The 23,662-nt window shown below is 38.3% G+C and overlaps 1 protein-coding gene across 1 annotated transcript in view; it reads right to left on the bottom strand.

The window, feature by feature from the left end:
- IGF2BP3 (insulin like growth factor 2 mRNA binding protein 3) overlaps positions 1-23,257 on the bottom strand; it is an 88,331-nt gene extending 65,074 nt beyond the window's left edge. The window contains exons 1-2 of the mRNA XM_089533081.1: positions 22,888-23,257; positions 19,733-19,793 (exon numbers count right to left, since the gene is read on the bottom strand). Coding sequence (XP_089389207.1) covers positions 19,733-19,793; positions 22,888-23,062 — 236 coding nt within the window. The 5' untranslated portion in view covers positions 23,063-23,257. The remainder of the gene's footprint in view (positions 1-19,732; positions 19,794-22,887) is intronic.
- Positions 23,258-23,662: the final 405 nt, after the last annotated feature.

Here is a 23,662-nt window from a genome sequence, read left to right as displayed (position 1 = left end):
TCTCCCAAGTCAGAGCAAAGTGGGGGCCAAACCCTTATTTCTTCTGTGGTAATTTTTGAGCACTTAATAGAGAACACTTGCCTTCCATTGCTTTCCAAATCTGAGTAATGGTTGTGGATTCCTCCTGTCATCATGCTAAGCCTTTGCTAGATTAAAATTCCCAATAGTTAGTGTGAATGGACAATGGAATTCCCTAAACCAGCAAAGGAAGGCACTTGCAACCCTGAGCACCATTCTGTTTGGTGGTCCTTTAATCTTTGCAGAATGTTTAACAGGGTGAAAACTGTGTGTGGAAATCAGTGATCATGAAATCAAATTTTTTAAAAAGAGTTTAGTACATATGTAAAGGCAGAAGAATATTTGTCTGAATAAATTGATAAATGCACCTTTAAAAATGAAACAATGCTTGCAGTAATATCTTTGGCTACTCAGTGAATAAAGACAAAAGCATCAACTGCTGCACTATGTGCCAAGATCTTACATTTCAATATATATTATTTACGAGTATCTTAAAATTAGTGTAAAGTAAATTAGATAACAGTGGCTGGTGTGTGTGGATTTTAAAGTATGGATTTTAATCGCAGCTGTCCCTTGTGAAGGGCTGTTTAGTTCGAAAGCATATCCTACATGTGTCTCTTATTTCAGTTAATGTACTGAAAGCATAATCTTGACTATGTAATGAAGTATTTCAAAACAACAACTGCAGTATAACTTGATAGTAAATCATTTTTTCATGAGGCCCCAATATCCCAAATCACCCAGCACTTTCCAGCATTATTCTTGGGCAGCAGCACTGCCTCATCTTGCACTGACTGGGTAAGGTCAATAAACAGAGAAAACTCCACAGCTGCTGAATGACTGCATGTCAGGCCCCACCTGGAATATTGTGTCCAGTTCTGGGCACCACAATTCAAAAAGGACATTGAGAAACTGGAGCGTGTCCAAAGGAGGGCGACTAAAATGGTGAAGGGTCTGGAAATCATGCCCTATGAGGAACGACTCAGGGAGCTGGGGATGTTTAGCCTGGAGAAGAGAAGGTTAAGAGGTGATATGATAGCCCTATTTAAATATTTGAAGGGATGTCATGTTCAGGAGGGAGCAAGCTTGTTTTCTGCTGGTCCTGCAAGCTGCAGGAAAAGAAATTCCACCTCAACATTAGGAGGAACTTCCTGACAGTAAGGGCTGTTCGACAGTGGAACAAACTCCCTTGGAGTGTAGTGGAGTCTCCTTCTTTGGAGGTCTTTAAGCAGAGGCTGGATGGCCATCTGTCAGGTATGCTTTGATTGGGATTTCCTGCATGGCAGGGCGTTGGACTGGATGGTCCTTGTGGTCTCTTCCAACTCTACGATTCTATGTATAGACTATTCCAATTTTACAGATACGAAAGCAAGGCTGAAAGATACTGGCTGGCAACATTAAACCCCCAAGAGCCACCCAAATCCTTTATCTCCTCATGACAACTGATTATCTTGGATACTGACCCAATATCTGCCAATGTGTGAAACCAAGGGAAAATTTCCAGAGCCATTTTGCTGTGGTGGTTTTTCCTCCTTCAGGCAAATATAATTTCCCCCTGTGAAATAGTCTATGGCGGGTTACAGACCGCCATAAGGGACGTCTCTTCCAGATGCCCCTAACCCTATCATGGACAGAGTCTGTGCCAAATGGCGGCGGCCATTCCACACGGCCGCCGCCATATTGATGTAGCAGATGCTGTGTGTCCGCACGTTGCGCCCCGGAAGTGACGCCTCGAGTGCGCGACTAGCGCCTCGCGGCGTCTTTTCCGGGGCCCAAGAAGGAGCGCAATTTCCGCGCTCCTTCCTCGGAGCGTCCGGGAGCCGCGTGGTTTAAAGGCTGTGGTTCCCGGACGCTACAAGCTGAGGCGGAGCCAGACCGCCACTTCTCAGCGGTATGTAACCCACCTATGTAAAGTTTTAGGCACTATTTATGCAGTATCAACATGCATAGCAAAGTGCCAACTAACAATAAAAAAGAGAAAAACTTGACATCTGAAGTCAAAAAGGGTCTGCAAGCACACAAGAAGCAGAACTTCAATGAACAAGAATTTACTTTTAACTTATAGAAATGTTTATTGCACTGTATGGCTGACATTTTAATTTACAATATAACCATATTCAACTTTGTGTATAAAACAACTAAAATGGCAATGTATCCCAACGTAGTAGATAGAATGAAATTAATAATCTTATTATTATTTATTTACTGGATTTATATCCCATCTTTCTCTCAAAATGGGATTCAAGGTGGCCTATAATAATTTTAAAAAGATACGTAATTCCTAGCTTAAGTTACACTTACCTATGAATCTACAGGAGCTATTTCCAAATAAGTATGCTTAAAATGAGAATATAAATGACCCAGCTTAACTATTTTGTGAACTGCAACTTTAGTTCATGATTAGTAAAGTGTACTGAGGAATTTTTGACATCATGCAGATCAGATTATTATTATTATTATTATTATTATTATTATTATTATTATTATTTTGGTAGAGTCTTAATATTATTCCTTAACTGCATTCCAATTTTTCAGACAGTTATTCTCCTGCATGATCCAGACAAAAACTGAGCCAGCTTTAAATCACACTAATTTAAATGGCAGGGATTCAAACATATGCTTAGGTCACTTCTGCTGAAATTAGTGGGACTTAAACAACCTTAACTTTGACTGGATTATGCTTCTGTTTGCAGTTCGAGCTTTATACCTCCTACTCCATATTTATTGGTATTATAATTTTTTAAAAAATAAAAAGGGTTTATCTATCTTTAACTAACATACCAATTAAAAGCCGATTTCTTTAACCACCATCCATGCTAATGGTGTTTTAAGAATTCTGCAACAAGTGGACTAACATAGCAAGTTCTACAATATGGACTACCTTCCCTTATCAACACTTTCGGTGAGGTGACCGCCAATGAATACCACGTGCTGTTCCTATATTTCAGAGGAAGGAACTCCAAAAACTACCTCGGAGTATTCCTTTCCTAATTCACAAGGCTACGTCGACAGGTGACATGAAGGCACCTACACACAAACATTCTGCAAACTCAACTAAGGACATTAAATAAGCATTGTAAGTGAGTATCAAAATTGTTTTAATTAGGATCTTTGACACTATGGTGACACAGAGACTGAGATTTATGTCATCCAGAAACTTTAATACAAAATAGAATTGGGTTTTTAACACAAATTGACAAGCCAGCATGGTGTAGTGGTAGTCACATTCTCCCAGCCTCAGAGAGAGGCAAAAGCAAACCCCATCTGAATAAAACCTGCCAAGAAAACTTCATGTAAGATTGCCATAAATCAGAAATTACTTGAATGCATACAACAACAAAACAACTTCATTGCCAGTATACCTAAAACCTTAGGTTGCACTTTGTAATGAACCAGAAGGCTCTTCAAAATCAGACAGAAACATATTCCAGAAACTGTTGTTCCATTTAAAACCATGGACTGTAGAATTTAAAAATATGTTATTTCTATGCAATGCACTGGAAAATATTTCAGCACAGATTTTTAAAATATAATTATAGCAAAGAGATAAATCTAGGGATGCAAATAACTAGAGGATTGAATGGCTTTTCTTTCAAAACCACCTAAAAAGCAGAATTGAAACATGCAATGTTGAATTTATCTCACTGGGAATACAGCACAAAACTTGTATAGCCACAGAGTAGTGTATAACATTGAAACACTTTAGATTATTTTTAAGCCACACAGCAGAAATAGTAAAGCTAATTGGTTGTGTTAGAATACATGATAACTATTTTTTAAAAAACCTGGATGTTTATTCAATACAAGAAATACAATAATTTAATGCAACCCTTTGTAACTGTAATTACAATTACTGTATTTTCTTTAAAAAAATTCAGAGTTCAGTAACAATTAATACATCAAAAATCCAATTTTAACAACACACACTGAAAGAACCCTCCCAACATTTGACAATTTCATTCAAAGGAAAAATAAAAGCAAAATTCAAATACATTTTTTAAAAATACATTTTAATTTATATTGTTCACTGGTTTATCCTATTTCCAATGCAGCCACCAGCCTCAGTCAGCACTCTAAAGATTTTCAGTAAGTACAGTCAGCCCGCACCATATGCATCCTTCCTTTATGCGGCTTTCAGCTTACGCTTAAACTGCAATATAATTAAATGACTGGTATGCATGCGCATGATGCACCTGATGCGCCATGTACACGCGCATCACTGTTTTCAATGGGACGCGAACATATACAGTTTTTCTCTTATACAAGGGTGGGGGGTCCAGAATGGTTATCACTATTTCAAGGCCTGGTTGGTAGCACTCTTAAGTCTATGTGTGTTGTGTGCCTTCAAATTATTTCTAACCTATGGCAACACTAAGGTCCTAACTTTGGCAAGATTTGTTCAGAGGTTTGCTATTTCCTTTTCCTGAAGCTGAGAACATTGTCCAAGGTCACCCAATGGGATTCATGGCCATGCTGGGAATTGAACCCTGAACTCTAGTGTTGTAGTCCAATACTCAAACTATGCCACTCTTAAGTCTGTCCTACCTAAAATCATCAACATTATACCAGTTTATATGAATGTATAATATCCTAAAAGATAAAGGCTGTCAAGTTGTGGTGTTTTGTGGGTTTTTCAGGCTATGTGGCCATGTTCTAAAAGAGTTTATTCATGACTTTTCGCCAGCATCTGTGGCTGGCATCTTCAGAGAATGCCAACCACAAATGCTGACGAAACATCAGGAATAAACGTTTCTAGAACATGGCCACACAGTCCAAAAAAGATGCCACAAAAAACTATGGATGCCGTCCATGAAAACCTTCGACTTCACATTGTCAAATTGTGTCCAACTGTAGGGAGAGATGTTCATCTCCGTTACTAAGCTGTCAAAGACTACTCTGTGATCATGTGGCCAGCATGACTGCACAGAACACTGTTACCTTCACACCAAAGTAGTACATATTTATCTATTTGCACTTTTACATCCTGTTCAACCCTAAATACTAAGGTTGCTGCCACACTGCAGAATTAATGCAATTCGATACCTCTTTAATTGTCTTGGCTCCATTTAATGGAATCCTGGGACCTGTTTGTTGTGGCACCACATCATCCTTTATAGAGAAGGCTAACTAGATCACAAAACTACAAATCGCAGAATTCCAAAGTATTGAGCCATGGCAGGTAAACTGGTGTTAAACTGCATTAATTCTGCAGTGTAGATTCAGCCTACATCTACAGAATGGAAAAGATAGGACATAAATAAATAAAAAAGCAAATTTCCATTGTATTTCTGTACCCACTGAAGCATTTGAAGAAAAAGTGGCTTGCACCAACATTAATATCCTTATTTTACAGTATCCCTCCAACTGACTTCTCCAATTCTCTGCAGGTGAAAATATCTCCCAAGAAAGTTTCCAGAATTAATCCAATTTTATATGTGGTTCCCAACTGTCTACTGCTGTATAAGCATTGAACCTTTATACTCATCCAAACTTTCATCAAACTGTTAACCATTTCCCCCAATGTAAAATGCAAGGCTGGGTAGTGGTGATTCAGAGGTTATTCCTTGTCCTACTCTGGAGTAATGCATTTTTTCTTAATGCTATTCTTCCTCCTACTCTGTAAAAACCTTACTCCTTTACTCCTTATTCCTACTCCCCATCCATGGGGGAAAGCCCTGGTTGCTTTGCAAAGCTGGTGTGTTTGTGTGTGTGTAACCGTCTCTCTTTGTCTTCCAGTTCCTTCCCCAGTGCAATATAAAATTGTTTTTTGATGTTTGCATGTACAATATAATAACAGGAATAAGGAGTAACAAATGTTTTCTTACTCCTTATTCCTACTCCTACTCCTGTAAAAACCTCTTACTACTTTACTCCTTACTCCTACTATCCAGCCCTGGTAAAATGATATACAACATATTGGCTTTCTTAGAAGCACTAGAACATTTTTTTTCAAAAAAAAGCAAAACATTTGTTTTTCCAATATAAATAATAATGATTATTTAATACATAGAAACTCTGGGGAATAAAACATAAACAGAAGCTCAACAAGCAAACTACAGAACCAGAACCAGAGTATTACAATCGGAGGGTGATGAGTTATGTTTTTGTTGGCATGCTTATTTATAAAATAAAACAAAACAAAGATTTTATGAAGCATTATGTTAGACAAGTGTGGATGAAATACAAGGAAAGATTGTGTAAAAAATTGCCAGCTTGGATGTCTGTACATGAAGGCTTTTATAGAAGGGAAAAATTAAAGGATAAATGAAGGGTAACTTACAAAGAACTGTTAAGTAAAGATGGTAATGATTTCAGGATAAAAACTAGAGAACAATTAGAGACTATAGGGATTAAGTGTTCCTGGTATCTGCGCAGGCAACTATATGAGAGATACAAAATGGACAAAAAATTAGGTAAGATAGAACTGGAATCGTCAGAATTTGATAGTATAATATTTGATAGTATCGACCACACAATTAAGAAATTGTATACGTTGTTGTTAAATTATGTGATTGAAGAGGAAGTGATAGAAGAAAATATGATTAAATGGGCCCAGAATTGTGGTTATACAATTCAGTTAGAGAAATGGGAAAGAACTTGGAATAGGAGCTTGAAATTGACATTAAGTAATAGGTTTTAAATGTTTTTCAGATGGCATTTGGCACCAGCTAAATTAGCAAGGATGTATAAAGGGCAAAGTAATGCATGTTGGAAATGTAGTAAAGAAAGTGGGATCTTTTTATCATGCCTGGTGGACATGCCAAAAAGCAAAACAGTTCTGGACCCAAATACATAAGACAATAGTTGCAATATTACAAAGTAATTTGAAATTAACAGGAAAAATATTGAATATGTTGGAAGGTGAGGGAGAAAAATAAGGCAAGAACAACACACTATATGAATACAACTGCCAGACTGATATACAGACAATACTGAAAGACTATGGAGGTTCTGTCAGTAGAAGAATGGTTGATCAAACCTATGGAGTTAGCACTGATGGACAAGCTGACCTGGATGATGAAGGAACAAAAGACAAAAGATTATGTAGAAGAATGAGAGCCAGTAATGAATTATATAGGTAAGAAATGGGGTCATATTTCTACTTTGGGGTTTAAAGTTTAAAAGATAAGGTATTTGTGACAAGGGATGATAAATAATTGGTTATTCATGAAAGAGATTTATGGATGGCAATAAGAGAAGTGAAAGTCCAAGAAGATTGTTGTAATCGGATGGTACTAGTTTAAGTTGAATATGGAAGAAACAAATATGTTAAAAGTTGATAAAACTGTTAGAAAACAAGAATACATATGGCAGTAGGTGTATGTATATTACATTTTGTAGAAGCCATAGATAGTTGGGATCAAAAGCCAATCTTCTGAAGGTGGGAAGTGACAAGGGGTAAAATAGGTAAAGTAAGAAGAATCAAAGAAAGGGAAATTGTGTGTATGTATATGTATGTATTTTCTTTTCTTTTTTAAGTGTTTGAGAATGTCAGTCTGTATATCATCACCCATGTGTGCAAGCTTGTTTGTATGTTTGTATTTATGATGTATGCCTTTTTAAAAAACTGACAATAAAGATAATGAAAAACTACAGAAAACACATTTAAATGGAATATAGTGTACATGTGCAGCAGATTCTAACAGAATCCTGAGGTGGAAAAGCAGACAATACCAGTTTACATTTCAAAAGGAGAAAGGGGTTTTCTTCTTGGTGCTCTATTTCCTGCAAGTGGAAAGAATCGCTAACACACAAACACAATTACTACATTCAGAAGAAGGGTTCTACCTCAGCTGTCTCTACTGCATATTGTCCCCCCAAGTGCCAGCTTTCCGATAAGAGAATTCACTCTACTACCTCAAGAGTCTGCTTCCCAACTGAAATACACATGCAGCTCTGGCCTAATCTACTTGCTGTTTATCATAAAAACTTGCTGTTATCACAATCAACTTGCTGTTTATCATAAAAACTCACAAAAGACCCATTTTAGGTTATTATGCTGTTTATCTCTTTAGGGTATCAACTAGGGTTGAACATAGCTTGTCATGTTGTCTAAATGGAACAAATGGTGGCTAATATGAAGCTGATTTCTTTGCAGCCTTTGTGTATGATTGCTTGGAAGCTGTACTGTGTACTGCTTTATAATTCCTCCATAAACACCTGGACACATACACACTTCATGTCGGGACTCAATAATGTGAATTGGCTTTCATTTTCTGTTAGGGATATGTGAGATTAAAACCTTTTGAATGCATTTAGTCCTGGTTACTCCTAGAACTGTTCAGTTCTACCCAGAAGGTTGCATGCATAACCAGGACTACGAAGTTATAACTAGTTTTTTAAAAGTATGCAGATTTCTCAGTAGTAGTCTGTAACTTTGCTTTTGTTGACTCCATGTACTTTCCTGGTTGAAACTGAAAGCTTCTTTATGGCTATAACAAAGAAGAAAAAATTCACACAATCTAGGTGGAGGAGGCAATGACTTGCTCCCATTATAATAAATGAACTTGACAAATCAGACAGATTGAAAACTAGTTTGTTCAATCTATGTGAAAGTTTCCCCACAGTTCTTAAAAAGAAGTGTTTATGAGTAAGAGTTCTATATTTTGAGAAGAAAGCATTATTTAAATGAGTATAGTCAGCCCTCCATAGCCACAGATTCTGCATCCACGGATTCAACCATTTAATGCTTGAAAATACTTTTAAAAAATAATTCCCAAAAGCAACCTTGATATTGTAGTCATTTTATATAAGGGACATCGTTTTACTATGGCACTGTATACAATGAGACTTGAACATCCACACATTTTGGCATCCACTGGGGGAAAGGTTCTGGAACCAAATCCCAGCAAATATCATTGGGACCACTGTACTTCTTAAATTATCTGATGTGGCAGACTGACAATTTGTTCCCCATGTGCCAAGGATTGATACCAATTGTTTTTTTTCTTTCCTGGAAACTTGCAATTCCAATTGTTCATTTATGTCCTGGAAACTGGCCATAGACCAGTAGTTGAGATTGAGACAGTGTGACTTCTAAGGTTGAGACCAGTCCACTGACCAATCCATGGACTATCCTTCAAGTAGTTTATATCAACTACATGCCATTTCAAACTTAGCTGATGTCCATGACTAAGCTAAATTAACTGAACCTCAGTTTTAAACATACAACATTATGTCATTTCTCTTCCTACATTTGAAGGGATAACATGGAGTATGGGTAACATGAAGAATGCCAGTATAGAGAGGCAGTGTGGTGTAGCAGCTTGAATTGGACTACAACTCTGGAGACCAGAGTTCGAATCCCTGCTCTGCCATGGGAACCCACCAGATGACCTTGGAAAAGTCACACTCTCTCAGTCTCAGAAGAAGACAATGGCAAGCATCCTGTGAACAAAACATGACAACAAAACCCCATGACAGGTTCATGTTAAGAGTTGCCAGAAGTTGGAAAGTACTTGAAGACAAGACCCTTGTTATACACTGGGGTTTGTTTCCAAGATCCCCCTTGTATAACAAAATCTGTGGATGCTCAAGTCCCATTAAATATAATGACAGCAAAATGGTATCCCTTATAAAAAATAGAAAATCAAGGTTTGATATTTGAAATTTATACTTTTTTGGAACATTTTCAAACCGTGTATGCTTGAATCGGTGTATAAAACATCAGTGTATAAGAAGTGCCAACTGTATGAAAGAAGCAATTTAAATGTTTTACTCTAAAAGATGCATGAAAATAATTTTTAATAGCATAGAAAATTTCTTTCCCCAAAATTTCCTTTACCATTTTAACTTATTGTGACTCTCTCCTTCTCACCCTTGGCTTATACAATGGCTATTCTACACTTTATGTTGGTGTGATACCAAAGATAAGAGTCAAAGTGCACCAATAGAGTGAACTGCACGTTTCTCTAAACCTAACCCTTCCCTCCCCCCCACAGCTGTGTTATGGGCAGCCACTGAAAAAGGGGGCAGCTAAATCAAATTTAAAGTATGTTCTATTTGATCAAAGAAGAAAACAAGTTCTAAAGACAAGGAGTTGCAATACAAAGTGTTTTCTATCACTATCCCCGCCCCTGACACTCCTTCAAGAGTAATTCTTGATGAATCATTCAAATAAAAAGCAAAGGCACAGATATCTTACCAAGAACAACTCATATGGAGCAACCAATGTGCTTTCAGGCTGATAAGACCTTCTAGAAATGGAGAGTTAACACTACCCAATTCCAAATTAACATAATAAGATTTAGAAATTGCATCGGAAACACTTCCCCACAGAAAGCTTTGCTGAACTATCCCATTGGGAATGAGGCAACCAGTTTGCTTACTCAACCAGTTTCTTAAAACTTAACTAGTCTTTGTGCGTGGGTTCTAACTAATGTACCCACTACCATTCCACACAGAAAACAACACCTCAGAACCAAAACATTATGAAGAACTAATGTTAATACACAACCTGTAGCTAGGGATACGGTGACTTCAGCCTTACAGGATTTTTTTTAGGTTTTTGCTAGAAGCCCAATCTTGGTCAACCTGGCATAACTGAAAAATAGTGATTCAGGGACAGGACATACACTATACAAGAAACAGGAAACTTCCAGGCGCATGCTTAGCCTAGCAATGGGTCTCCAATATCAGTAACAATCCTTCACTTACATCCCTGCTGCCCAATGTGTGATGAAACCTTTTTCATTTTTTGTTCAACAACCAAGACTCAGAAACTCTAGGTAATCTGCTGCAACTTAGAGGCCTACCAAAGGAATTGCCATGTTGAAATAGACATAAAGACACAAAGCAACAACAACAAAAACTCCTACATGATGAATTAGTATATATATTTGCACAAGATCCAATTCAGTACCTTTTACTCCTCCATTTAAAAGATATATGTAAATATATCCCACAAATCAGCATACACAACAGTTAGTGCACCTATTTACTTAGCTAAGATAAATATCTATAAACTAAATACTTTATTAAATCAGTTTGCAATAAGTGCTCTGAAGAGATCTTGCTGTAATACATTTTCTGTCAGTCTGTTCTTACTGATTTTCCTTTGCAGTCTTTTTAGAGCTGATACACTGGACTTCACCTTACATCTGAGGACTAGCATCTATGAGTCTACTGAGCTTAAGGAGTGAAACAAAAGTTATCAATGTGAAGCTGGTCTACAGTTTCTAGGGAAGCTACATCTTGAAAATGAAGGAACTTTTGCTTTTCAGCAGCATGACTTGAGCACAAAACAGTTCAACCCCTTCCGAAAGACCAGGAGAAAAACTTTCACTACAGTGCAAGCATCAATGAAAAGAACAGTTTCAAATGCTACATAACCTTGATACGTTTTAAAATTCTGTTGGCTATTCTTAAGGTTAAGCACCTATATTCACACCCTAATGAAACCACACACAAACATTGGTAGAAACCACTATATTACCAGACTGAACACAGAACAAGGTCACTGAGAATGTGCCTTCCAAAAGCCCACATTCACAGTTACCTTGTCCTGTGTTCACTCCAAAGCTCTACCTGCAAAAGTTCTTAAGTGACCATGGCATACGCATAAGAAAATATAATGGAAATAGCTACATACTGTCTACAGTATCTGCTAATTCAAAGTTTACCCCGAATGTGGATGTTCCATTTTTGCTACCACAGCTGATAATAACCAAAAGACCTATATAATTTTTAACTAAACTCTCTATACAAGCAGCCATCACAACATTTCTAAGCTACGCTTTATCTTGAATCTACTACTAATCAGTTCTACTAGATGACTCTACAGAGGTCTGATAGAGGAAATTTAAGAATGGAAAGGAGACTGAATATTCTTTACTTTGTCCAAAGGCCTCCCAAACTGATCTCCTTACTGTCTCCAAATAACAGAAAATAGAACTATAAAAGATTTCCTTGGGAATAGTTTTTGTACCATCTTCAGTATTCATCTATGAGACGAGAGTGATGAACCATAAACAATACTATAAGCATAACCACATGTTGTTCATAATAACATGTTCACAATAAGATTCCAAAGTCCACATTGTGCTAATACTTTTATTAGGACAACCAAAAATGGGAAGTTTGTGCCTTTTTAAATTGACCTCATAAAGGTATTACCATAATACAGACCAAATACAACCACTACATTTTATATTAAGGAATGATGATGTTTCAAGTCTGGATGATCAAGATAGCAGAACAGACCTAAGAAAAGAACAGGAAGACATATACCTCCTCCCTAAACTCTGTAATCCAAGGTTGCATTTGTGCATCTTATACTGCTATAGAAAGTATACCTTCAGTCAGATGACACTGATAAGCAGAAGGAAAACAATGCCCTGCTTTTGCCTAAGGATGAGGTGGCTTCAGGAGATGCACACCTTGCCAAACCAAAAATTCCACCAGTGTATTTGTTGATTTGCAAGGGTACCCTCTCTATGTAACATAAGCAAAATCAAGATGAACTGCTCCCTAGAAATGTAGTATTCTCCAAAAGCTATCCAGCAGCAGAATCTCTGAAGCTGTGGCAGAGTATTCATTCCACCTCAGAAGTTAAAACTGGGTAGGGAGAACTAACTGGTCTCAGAAGAAGTATGCTCTGAGACATGCCTTTCTTCAGGCTTAACAGGAAAGCTGCCAAAGGGGAATGAGCTGTGTGCCTTGAAATCAGTGGATTAACATGTCTTGCTGTGTCTATTCCCAAGACAAATCCCTGTAATGGCTTTGGGACCAAGTTGGGGAGGGGGAAGACTCACACACAAATCATTCAGCTGCTGCAGGAACACATCAGCAGGTGATGCAACACTGCAGCTGAGGTAGTTGCTGTTCATGGAGTTAAGGAATGTTGACCTGACGAATAAAATTGTTCATTTCTTCCTTTATGCCTTGTCTTCCTCCAATAATATTTTGCTACTGATCCATACTTGTATCAGTTATTTTCCTTTCCCAGCAGTTCTTTGAATTGCTTTCTTAAACTTTTACTACCACAGAACACTATACCAGTAATTTCACCAAGCCTTCTTTGCTCTCACCTCCAGACATCTTTCCTGGAAAATCACAAACAATTTAGACTCCATCGCTGAGATAAAGGACACCTTTCCCAGCAAGCTTTTTTAGTTAGCAATAATGCCTTGTTACGGTTTTTATGCTGCTGTAATGATACAATTTTATTGCATTGTTGATTTTTTCAGATCATATTTTTTCATTACATAAACTGCTTTTCAAACATGTTGCACAAGTATTTTAATTTTATAAACTGCCTGCAGGTAACAAGGTTCTGAACCTTTGTTACAGAATGTAGAGTGCTCTGAACATGATTGAACCAATCTGGTAAAATTCAGTACACAGTTACTACCAGAAATATGACAGCTCCCTCAGACCTGATAAAAACAGTATGACCAATCTCTGGCCAGCTGATGTTTTTTTCTAACTAAGACATCTACTAGAAAAGAGACAGTGTGTGCTATCAGTTCACACATTATCCCTTTAACTTTATAGTTGCAACAGCACAGCAAAGAAGAACAATACGTGCTTCCATCCCACTCTGGTACCCTCTAAATCTTCTCATTTTAAAGAGAACAGAGAAGCTACTGACAGCCATTGCCTGAATTACACTGCAAGACTAGTTAAGAGTGCACACTTTACACAATTGATTTCTTTTAATTATTCTCAGGTGATTTTATCCTGAACAAAACCCTATGTAATTTCATTTTACTCAGAAAACCCTTCTGATTCTCACCTAATTCATGCAATGGGACTAGGTTTTTAGACCTTGTATTTGAAAAATATTAACTCAAACAAATAAGATACGAAAAGATTTAAAAGCACATGATAAGAGCAAATGTAGATTTGCTTTCTCAATCTGGAAAAAACATGCAAATGGGTTAAAATAGTTATTACATATAAGCAGGAATAGCAAGATTCAGTATTGTTATCTTCAAACCTATGGTACAGAGTGCTTCAATGTGTAGAAAATAATTACATTTCAGCCATAAGCAATTAACCAATAAACCAGCAACTGACATTATCATGTAGGACTGCTTAGCTCCTTCATTATAGGGGTCTATGGGGATGGTCATTCTTTGATGGTTCTCTTCCTTCATTAATATCTTACTAGTCCATCTTCATGTTTCCAGACTAGCACACATGATCTTTCACACATACTAGTAAGTGTCATTCTCCAACTGCACTGTACTTTCTATCTGCCTTTGTAGAAACAATACAAGTAATATGGGCATTTAAAGTGTCTATATTTTGAAAAGACAAGGCTGCACATTATTTATATAAATGTTTCAGCTGATTTTAACATTAAGTATTTTTGTATTTTGGCAGGTTATTTTCCCTATAAGGTGTTCAGGTACTATTTCTTGGATACAGAAGATCCCACACCATAAACCTATATTTGAAAAACACAGTGCTTTCTCTAGTCCATAACAGCTTTTTTCTGGTATCAATACCTTACAAGCAACATTTGGAAGCTGTTTTAAAAATGTACATAATTGGCCACTTAAAAAATATCTAACACAAAATTTTGAATATGTTGCAAGGACTGGATAAGAATACAATAAGAAAGCAGATGTTTCAAGAGCAGAATACCAATACTGTGTCTATGAAATATGGTACGCTATGCACATGCTCCTTTCATACCATCACTTCCAAAACAACAAATGAAATATCTGACTGAACTGTCACTTCTATTTTAACTGGAATACTATGTGTAGTGTGTAAAATGGCCCACATACTGTTATATTTTTTCCTAAAAGCAAGTGAGTGAGAAAGACATCTGAAAGTCCAATGTCAAATGAACTGGGGAATCATCCTCAGTTCATTTGACATTGGACTTTCAGATGTCTTTCTCACTCACTTGCTTTTAGGAAAAAAATATAACAGTATGTGGGCCATTTTACACACTACACATAGTATTCCAGTTAAAATAGAGGACATATTAATTAAATTAATTTAAAATAATAATAATTGTAAGCCACTCTGAGAGCCTTTAGGACTGAAAGGCAGGGCATATAAATACCGTAAATATTTAGGTAGCTTGTGGACTCACAAAACCATCTATGTACTCTATGCAACTGCCCATGTTGCTAATGCAGCATTTCCCACTGCAATATATAAAGTCCACTGTTCAGTTCTGTGGAGTAGTTATGATGGTGAGGGTGGTGTGCAGGGATATCTTCCTAGAAGCCTTCCCCCTCATGACAACTGCACTCGACAAAACCTGAACAGCATCTGTTATGGAGCATAATTAAATGTGGAGGTCAGCATATACTGTGGCATTCCTGCATGCCTTCTTCCCCATTAACTGCACACTCACCCACCATTCCATCTAGCTTACTCTCCAGTTGGGTGGGAAAGGAAGCAAAGACATTATGAGATCCCAGCATTCATAGATGAGACACAGATGACATGAGGAGAGTGGATATGTTCATTTCAGTGCTTATATGCGACTCCTGACACATAATAACAATAATAATAATAAAAACTTTATTTCTAGCCCGCCTTTCCAAGGATCAAGGTGGGTTCCAATAAATAAATTGTGCAGTCACATAACTGTCCACATGCCCACTGTCTTTAAGGGGCACATGTAGCAGGAAAGCTATCTACCCCTGACATAGCTATAAATCTGTATTGTGCCTCAGTGTCCACTGTTCAGTATCTAAGCACCAAACCATCACTTCTGTGTCATTAGGATAACCTGACATTTCATTTCTAAACCCATAGGAAAAACAAAAACAAAGCCCAAAATGGATTAGCACCTAGCCTCTAGCTGGAACACTGCTTTCAAAAGGATTCTAATTTTAGGTTAATAAATGTCACAAACACATAATTTGAAAGGACTGAATAATATTCAAAGTACTCAAGAACTGACTCAGTATGCAGCCCCCAGCTGGCCAGTATCAGATCCCCACCCATCCCCCTACCAAGCTAAACTATCCATCACACAACAAATGACATCAGTACAATCTGAATAATCAGGCTGCAGTATGTATATTGCCCCTCAAGATAACAGCTGCTCTTGTGCCATGCAAGGGAGCATTCTAAAAGGCTTGCACACAGTTTTTCCAATATGCATGTACTGTCTTGTTGTGCATATTTTTTTTCAAATTTGTGGGAATGGATGATCATAGCTAAAAATGTTCCACATTCTTTTGAAACATGTGACAAACAACAAACACTGTTATAATGCCACTTCCAAGTTGTGAATGAAGTGTTCTAAGCTTCCATAATATATCCAAAGGTTTTCTATGTTCCATAAGGTTATGTATTCAAAAAAGCTGCATTCTTTTTGTGTTCGCTTGAGGTTTCCATAGTAAATCACAATCAGCTCCAAGCTAGAGCCATATTATAAATAGTTTGTTCCTCTTCAGCCCCCTCCTCAAAGTATCCCCCCTGCCACCTCCTACACAGAATATCTAGTCACTGTCATATCCCAATCACAATATAGTCTACCTGCCTCAATACTTAAATGAGCATTCTAGAGCAACCACAGTAAATCGCCTTTCACAGCAGATAGAAAGGTTGCTTTTGTAAATGTGGGTGTGTACTCTTCTGATCTAAAAGTCCAAACTTCTGGAATGCAGTAACTGCTGGGCTTTAAAACTCCTTTTAAATAACAAACCAGGCTACTTTTCAAGGTTAATTTACCTTTATTAGAACTCCTGACACCAGTATGTGAGGAGGATACTGGTTAACAATACACCAGTGTCTACTCCTTCCACATGGTCTCACCAAACTGATGGGGGGAGAATAGCTACAACTGTAGAGCACAGAAACCTATCATTACATGGATGAGAACTTTAACCTCAGCAACATTAAATGATATACTTTTATATATTGCTCTGAACCTTTTTGAGAAAAAAATATGAATACAGTTTAATTAACTTTACCAACAAAATTATTCTGCCAAATTAATTTGCTGAACGGCTTTTTGAATCTCACTGCAGCATTTACACAAACAGGTCAGTTCCAAACTAGTGTCCAGCAAGTATATTTTTTAAATCTCACTTTAAAAAAAGTATACAGTGGTACCCCGGGATACGAATGCGCCGCCTTACGAAATTTCCGGGTTACGAAAAAAATCCATTTAAAAACATTTTTCCGGGTTACGAAGGTTATTTCGGGTTACGAAAAAAAATTTGGTGCTTTTCGGCGCGATTTCACACGGAATCGCGGCTTTCGCTATTAGCGCCTAAGGGCATTTCGGCTAGCGAAAGTTTCCGGGTTACGAAAGCGGCGGCGGAACGAATTAATTTCGTAACCCGGGGTACCACTGTATAGGGAGAGGGAAGAAATAAAAAACTAATACTAAATTCTCTAACTTACTAGACACACCTTTTGATGCACAGGTATAACATGGATGTACTTAGGCAATCTTTGCATAAACACTTGCACATAATGTTCATTTATGCACTTCTATAAATAAAGGTTCTTTTTAAAATTCACAGTACAATAATCTATTAGTAGAAGACACAGGACAGTTACTTGCTACATAAAGTCAATTCTTCACATTAAAAAGGTATATACTTTGAATTGTTATATTTATGTTCAGCATTTCAGAATCTTATTTGCAGCAGAACATGTGATTCACTAGGAACCAAATCACAGTGAGATTACTAGGACTTATTTCAAAGTGTGCATAGCAGTACACTGGACATTTTGTTAGCTTCAGTACTGAGATTGTTAAATTTATAGCACACATGCACTTTTGTATTCTGTTAAAGTTTTATAGCTAATCACCACCAGAAATATGTCAATGAATTTTAAAAATATTTTCATCACAAATATATTTCCCATATTGTTTCTTAATTAGATGCATGTTGTAGCCTTCCTATAACTTATCTTTGAAGTTCAAAACAAGAAAACACACAAGAAAAACTTTAGTATGATTAATACTGCGCAGCAGGTCAAGATAATATAAATGCACCACAACAATTTTTTTTGACATTTAAAGTAAGTTTTCTTTTAATTTAGACATACAACTATTGAAATTTTAATTATTGTTAGATTTAGAATATATTACTGTTAGCCTGTGTTACATATGTCAAATTAATATTAAAATTGTTGTGGTATATGTTAGAACAGGCTATTAAGCTTAATGACTTTTAAATACACAGACAGACAATGGATGTTGCCAGTAAAGAAAATGGTTTCTGGATTTTTTAATGTAAACCAAACTTGGAAATACTATTAATACAGGTTGAGTATTCCTTATCTGAAATGCTTAGGACCAAAAAATGTTTTGGATTTTGGACGTTTTTTAATGTTCAATATTTGCTTATTTTTATTGAGGTATTTTGGAGATGGGACCCAAGTGTAAACACAAAATTCATTTATAACTCATAAACATCTTACACGTAGCCTGAAAATAATTTTATACAAGATTTAAAATAATTTTACCCATAAAACTAAGTTTATGTACACTGAACCATCAGAAAGCAAAGGTATCACTATCTCAGCAACCCATTTTGGATTTTCAGAACAGCATACTCAACCTGCACTAAGCATACCAAAATATCTAGGCCTAAATACCCTAAAGGCACCAGATCCTGCCTGATCTAAGCAGGGTCAGCTCTGGTTAGTACTTGGATGTGAGAGCATAAACAAATACCAGATGCTGTGGGCTATATTTTCAATGAAGGAAGTGGCAGAAACCACCTCTGAAAATTCCTTGCCTAAAAAAAACCCTATGGCATTCATGGGGGTCTTCATAAAAGACTTTAAAACACACATACCTACCAAAATTAATACCAGGAGATAGCACTGACATATCCTATGCCATAAATATGTCAAGGCAACTTGCTTCTTAGCTGTTGTATTTCACTCAACTCCCTTAATCAAATTTTCATTTGCTTACAAAACCATGTATATTTTAATTTCACAAATAGCATGCCAAAATCTAATTCCACAAATGAGACACCTACCATCTACTGTTAGTATTTCCAAACAGCTACTAGACAGGCTTCAAAATGCTCTAAGAAGAACTATTCCACATGGGCAAATTTCATGTCTAAGCATTCAATAATAAGAGTATAAAAATGAGCATAAGATAAATTTGTTTGTTCTCTAAAAACAACTGTGATTACTTTATAATCTAGCCATTTAGGAAATAAAAGCAAGATTTAACTAGTCAAAGCACCTCTTAATTACTGATTAATTGATTCCAGCACAATTTTCATCTATTAGGCCTTCAAGAGGCATTATTTCTCAGACTAAAGTACTTATTTTCCAAAACACACAGAACTTCAACTATGTATAAGCTGTAACTTACAAAAACATAGGCTCCCATACAGTTAAATAGGAATATCGGTTGGCAGTACCTCAACTTAAAGAAAGCTCTCTCTTTCAAAAACAGTCTCCACAATTTCACATAACCACAGTTCCAAAATGAAAAAAGACAGATGTACAAGATGTTTGCAGCCTGTCTTATTTATCAACACAGTATTTCTTCATATTAAATTACTTTCCAAAAAATTAATTGCTCTATGAAAACTTCAAATGCTTTTAAACAAGTCCCATCCTCTATAAACTTCAAAATTCTGTACAGACACTGCATCATTCTTTGAGATAAAAGCAACATTATATGAATATCACAAAGTAACCCTTTTTTAACCACCAGGCTGTTAAACATTTTAAAGCTTCTTACACATTTCCAACTGAATAATTATTTTAATCCCGAGAGAAAAATATAAATATATATGAAATAAATTACCTTTGTCTTTTTGGAACAGAATGTTCAACTTCTATGAGTTTCCCATGCAGTTCAACTTTACCTGCAAAGAACAACAAGCTGACTTTAGAAGGAATCGTTGCGCTCTCTTGTGCCCACCACATCTTTTAAGGCCCCCCCCTCCAACTGAACGGTGATGTTAAACATCACAGGAAACACAAATGCAACATGTTTTTAGTTTCCTTACCAACGAGCTTGTACAGTAGCAACAGAAACACAGAGGGAACAGACAAGGACAAGTCAAAAAGCCCCACTTTGGAGGGAAAGGCGAGGTATAAATAAAGTGATTGACTGAAGTTGCCTTCCAAACAGGCCACTTTCAAGATAAATGCTTGGAAAGATATTGTGATATCTCTCGTCTTTACTGGAGGAGGAGATCTGGTCACTTTAATCTGTATTTTGGGCCCTTTTACTTTCTTACTCGAGGAGGGGATCTGGTCATTTTAACCAGTATTTTGGTCCCTTTTTCTTTCTTACTTTAGGGAGGAGATCAGGCAGTTTCTACCTGTATTTTGGTCCCAAATGATACGTACAACTGTTAACTGCACACAAAAAGTTTGACACACACCCCCTTCATGAACAGGCCTCTAATACATTGACACAAGGAAAGAGGAACTTCTACTTGGGTGAGAGGAAAGTGTATCCATTCCCCATGTGGTTCCCCCCTCCTGCAAATGCACCCATTCTCATCTTTTATACCTCTCCCTTTTATTCCCACCTGCTGGGCCAAAGTCTCCCATGTCAACCGGAGGGGAAGAAGAAGAAGAAATCCAGCCCAGAGGCGAGACCATTAGCCTCCCCTATCACCCAGTGCGCCAAGTTGCCTTCCTCACAAAAACAGGATGTAGGAGCTGAGAGGGGTTGAGATGCTGATGGAGGGAGCCTCAGATTCAAAGGGAAAGAGAAATATTTGAACCAGGGGCTGCCAGGCCTAGACCTCTCTGTCTGTGTCCTGGAAAGGGGAAGAGCAGGGGAGGGTGACTTTTGTTCTTGTTTTGCTTCAATGTTCGGTCCCCTCGCCTTTCTTTATTCACAAGTCTAGGAGACTATGGATGCTTGACTTGTGAGGCGAAGGAGGGAAGCAGATATGGGGGGGGGGGGTCTCCTACCTACTTTTGTGGGGTTTGCATGCAGCCAAATGGGTCCCATAACAAAAGCTGGCCCTCCTCCCCAAGCAGGGTGACCAGGTGTCTTAACTGCAAAGGAGGGCCAGCTTCTGCTGTGGGCCCCATTTGGCTGGATGCAAATCCCACACCAGTATGGAGGAGACCCCCCCCCCAATATCTGCCTCCCTCCTTCTCCTCACAAACCAGGCATCCATACTCTCCTGGACAAGGCACCACAAAATGTAGGATATGACAATACGTTTTTTAAAAAAACAAAACCACACTCCTATAATTATAAATCCATGCTTCTTAGTCCTGCTCAAAATGGAATGCATTTTGGAAATTCCTCCTGCGCTGAAGGATAAAATGTAGGACATGCCCTGGAAAAGTCTATGGCCACCTTTAGGTCCCAAAGGCCCTTGTTAGGAGCCATCTTTATCCCTTGAGGGAGAAGGATAACACGCATTTGGAGATAACAGAGTCCCTTCCCCATGTAAATAAGGGGTTACATGTTGGGCTTGGCGTGTCTGTGTGTATCATATCTCCCTTTTCAGCACTATGGGCCACTTATGGGCCACTTTTTCCTTTTTGCGTGCCATGCCTCCTCCTTCTCCTGCCATCTTGTTGTTGTTGTGTGCCTTCAAGTCGTTTTGGATTTATGGCGACCCTAAGGAGACCCTATCCTGGGGTTTTCTTGGCAAGGTTGGCTCAGAGGAAATTTGCCATGGCCTTCTTCCCCTCAGGCTGAGAAAGTGTGACTCCCCAAAGTCACCCAACAGGTTTACATGGATTCAAACCCCAGTCTCAATGGTCGTGGCCCAACACTGAAACCAGGCTGGGTTGCCATCTTCTTATTTCCCCTTTAAAAAACAGAGACTATAAGAGGGGTGTGTGTGGGAGTTGAATGGAGGTACCTTTTGTTGACCCACAAAAGCTTCTGGGGGTGGGGAGGGTGACCAGATGTCCTAACCACAAAGGAGGACAAGGCTCCACAAAATGGAGGGCCTTTGAGATAAAAGGGAGGACAGGACCAAATAAATAAGCTTTTTAAAAAAAGCCTGCCACTCCTAGAAATGTAAATCCATGCTTTTCAGTTCTGTTCAAAATGGAGGACGTTTTGGAATGCCTTTGGGAGTGAAGGGTGGGAGATGTAGGACATAAAAGCCCATAAAACACTCCTAGAAATATAAAACCAATGCTTCTTAGTCCTGCTCAAAATGGAGGACAGTTTGGAATGCTGGGAAATGTAGGACATAAAAGTCAAACAAACACTGCTAGAAATGTAAATCCATGCTTCTGAGTCCTACTCAAAATGGAGGACGTTTTGGAATCTATCATGGACAGAAAATGTAGGAAATAGCAAAAAATAAAATGAAAGATGAAAAGCCACTCTTAAAAATATAAACCCATGCTTCTTAGGCATGATCAAAATGGAGGACGTTTTGGAAAAGCCTGATATGAGAGAGAGAGAGCGAGAAGAGCCTGGGAAATGTAGGACGCGTCCTGGAAAAGGAGGACGGGTGGCCCCCCTTCCCCTTTAGTCCTCCTTTTTCATTACTATTTCTACCCTTTAACACCCGACACTTTGCGCCCTTTTGCGCCCCAACACCCCACAAACAACACAAACAACACTCACAAAAGAGGGAAGCCATGGGGATGGAGGACGTGCCTTGGAAAAGGAGGACAGAGGAGGGCACACTTTATACCTCCTTTTTAAAGGAGGGGAAAGAAAAGGCTTTCTTTCTTCATGCCTAACACTTGCGCTTTGGGGAAAATAGGAACACTTTGAGCCACAAACAACAACAAGAACAGGAGCCCTCTTTGCAAGGCCTTGTTTATGAGGCTAACCCCAAAATATCTTTAAATGAACCCTAAAAAAGGGCAGAAGGGAGGGAATGAAGAAGGATGGAGAGGAGGAGGAGGAGGAGAGGAGCCGCCATGAGGGTCCAAGGATGGCTCCCAGGGCCAGGCAAAGAGGGAGGAGGATGGGGTCGGTTTCCTTTCGGAAGGGAGACCGAGGCAGGGACCCACCTGAGAGGGCCTCGATGGCCTTCATGGCCCAGGTCTCGTCGGGGCAGTCGACGAAGGCGTAGCCCGTCTTGACCAGAAACTGCCCCGAGAAAGGGATCTTGGACTCCTTGAAGAGGCTCTCCAGGTCCTGAGGGCTCACGCTGTCGCCCAGGTTCCCGATGTAGAGCTTGTTCATCTTCTTCGTTGGATACAAGAACGACAACCACAACAACAACAAAATAAGAGCCTTGACTTCATAAATTAAAACACAACAAGGACACACGCTGGTTAGGGATGAGGATCACAACAACAACAACAGAAAGACTCCCCTTTGAAAAGGGGGGAAAGGGTGGTGTTGGGGTGTATATGTGTGTGTGTTTAACACACACACAAAAAAGGAACCACAACTGCGGCTTATATCCGTCCCCTCCCTCTCTCTCTAACGCACACACAAACACAAACCCTGGAGTTTGCAACAACAACAACAACAACAACAACAAAAGGGAAAGGTCCTAAACTGGAAATCACAAGGATGGAGGGAAAAAGGAGGGAAAATAGAGATTTTAAAAAAGGGAGAAATAGAGACTAAATAAAGGGGAACTCGAGATTAAAAAGAGGGGAATGGGGAATTCAAAGAGGGGGACTAGAGACTGAACTGGATTAAAAGAGGGAGAAAAGATTTTAAAAAGAGAGAGATGCAAAAGAGGGGGAAAGGTTTTTTTAAAAGGAGATTAAAAATAGGGGAAACAGATTTTTAAAAAAGAGGGGAGGCAGAGATTAAAAAGAGGGAGGAAAG

The sequence above is a fragment of the Sceloporus occidentalis genome, unplaced genomic scaffold (assembly GCF_023333645.1).
Source record: "Sceloporus occidentalis isolate IW3139 unplaced genomic scaffold, rSceOcc1.0.p SCAF_7, whole genome shotgun sequence".
NCBI classification, from domain to species: domain Eukaryota; kingdom Metazoa; phylum Chordata; class Lepidosauria; order Squamata; family Phrynosomatidae; genus Sceloporus; species Sceloporus occidentalis.
This window is presented reverse-complemented; position numbering and strand designations above follow the sequence as displayed.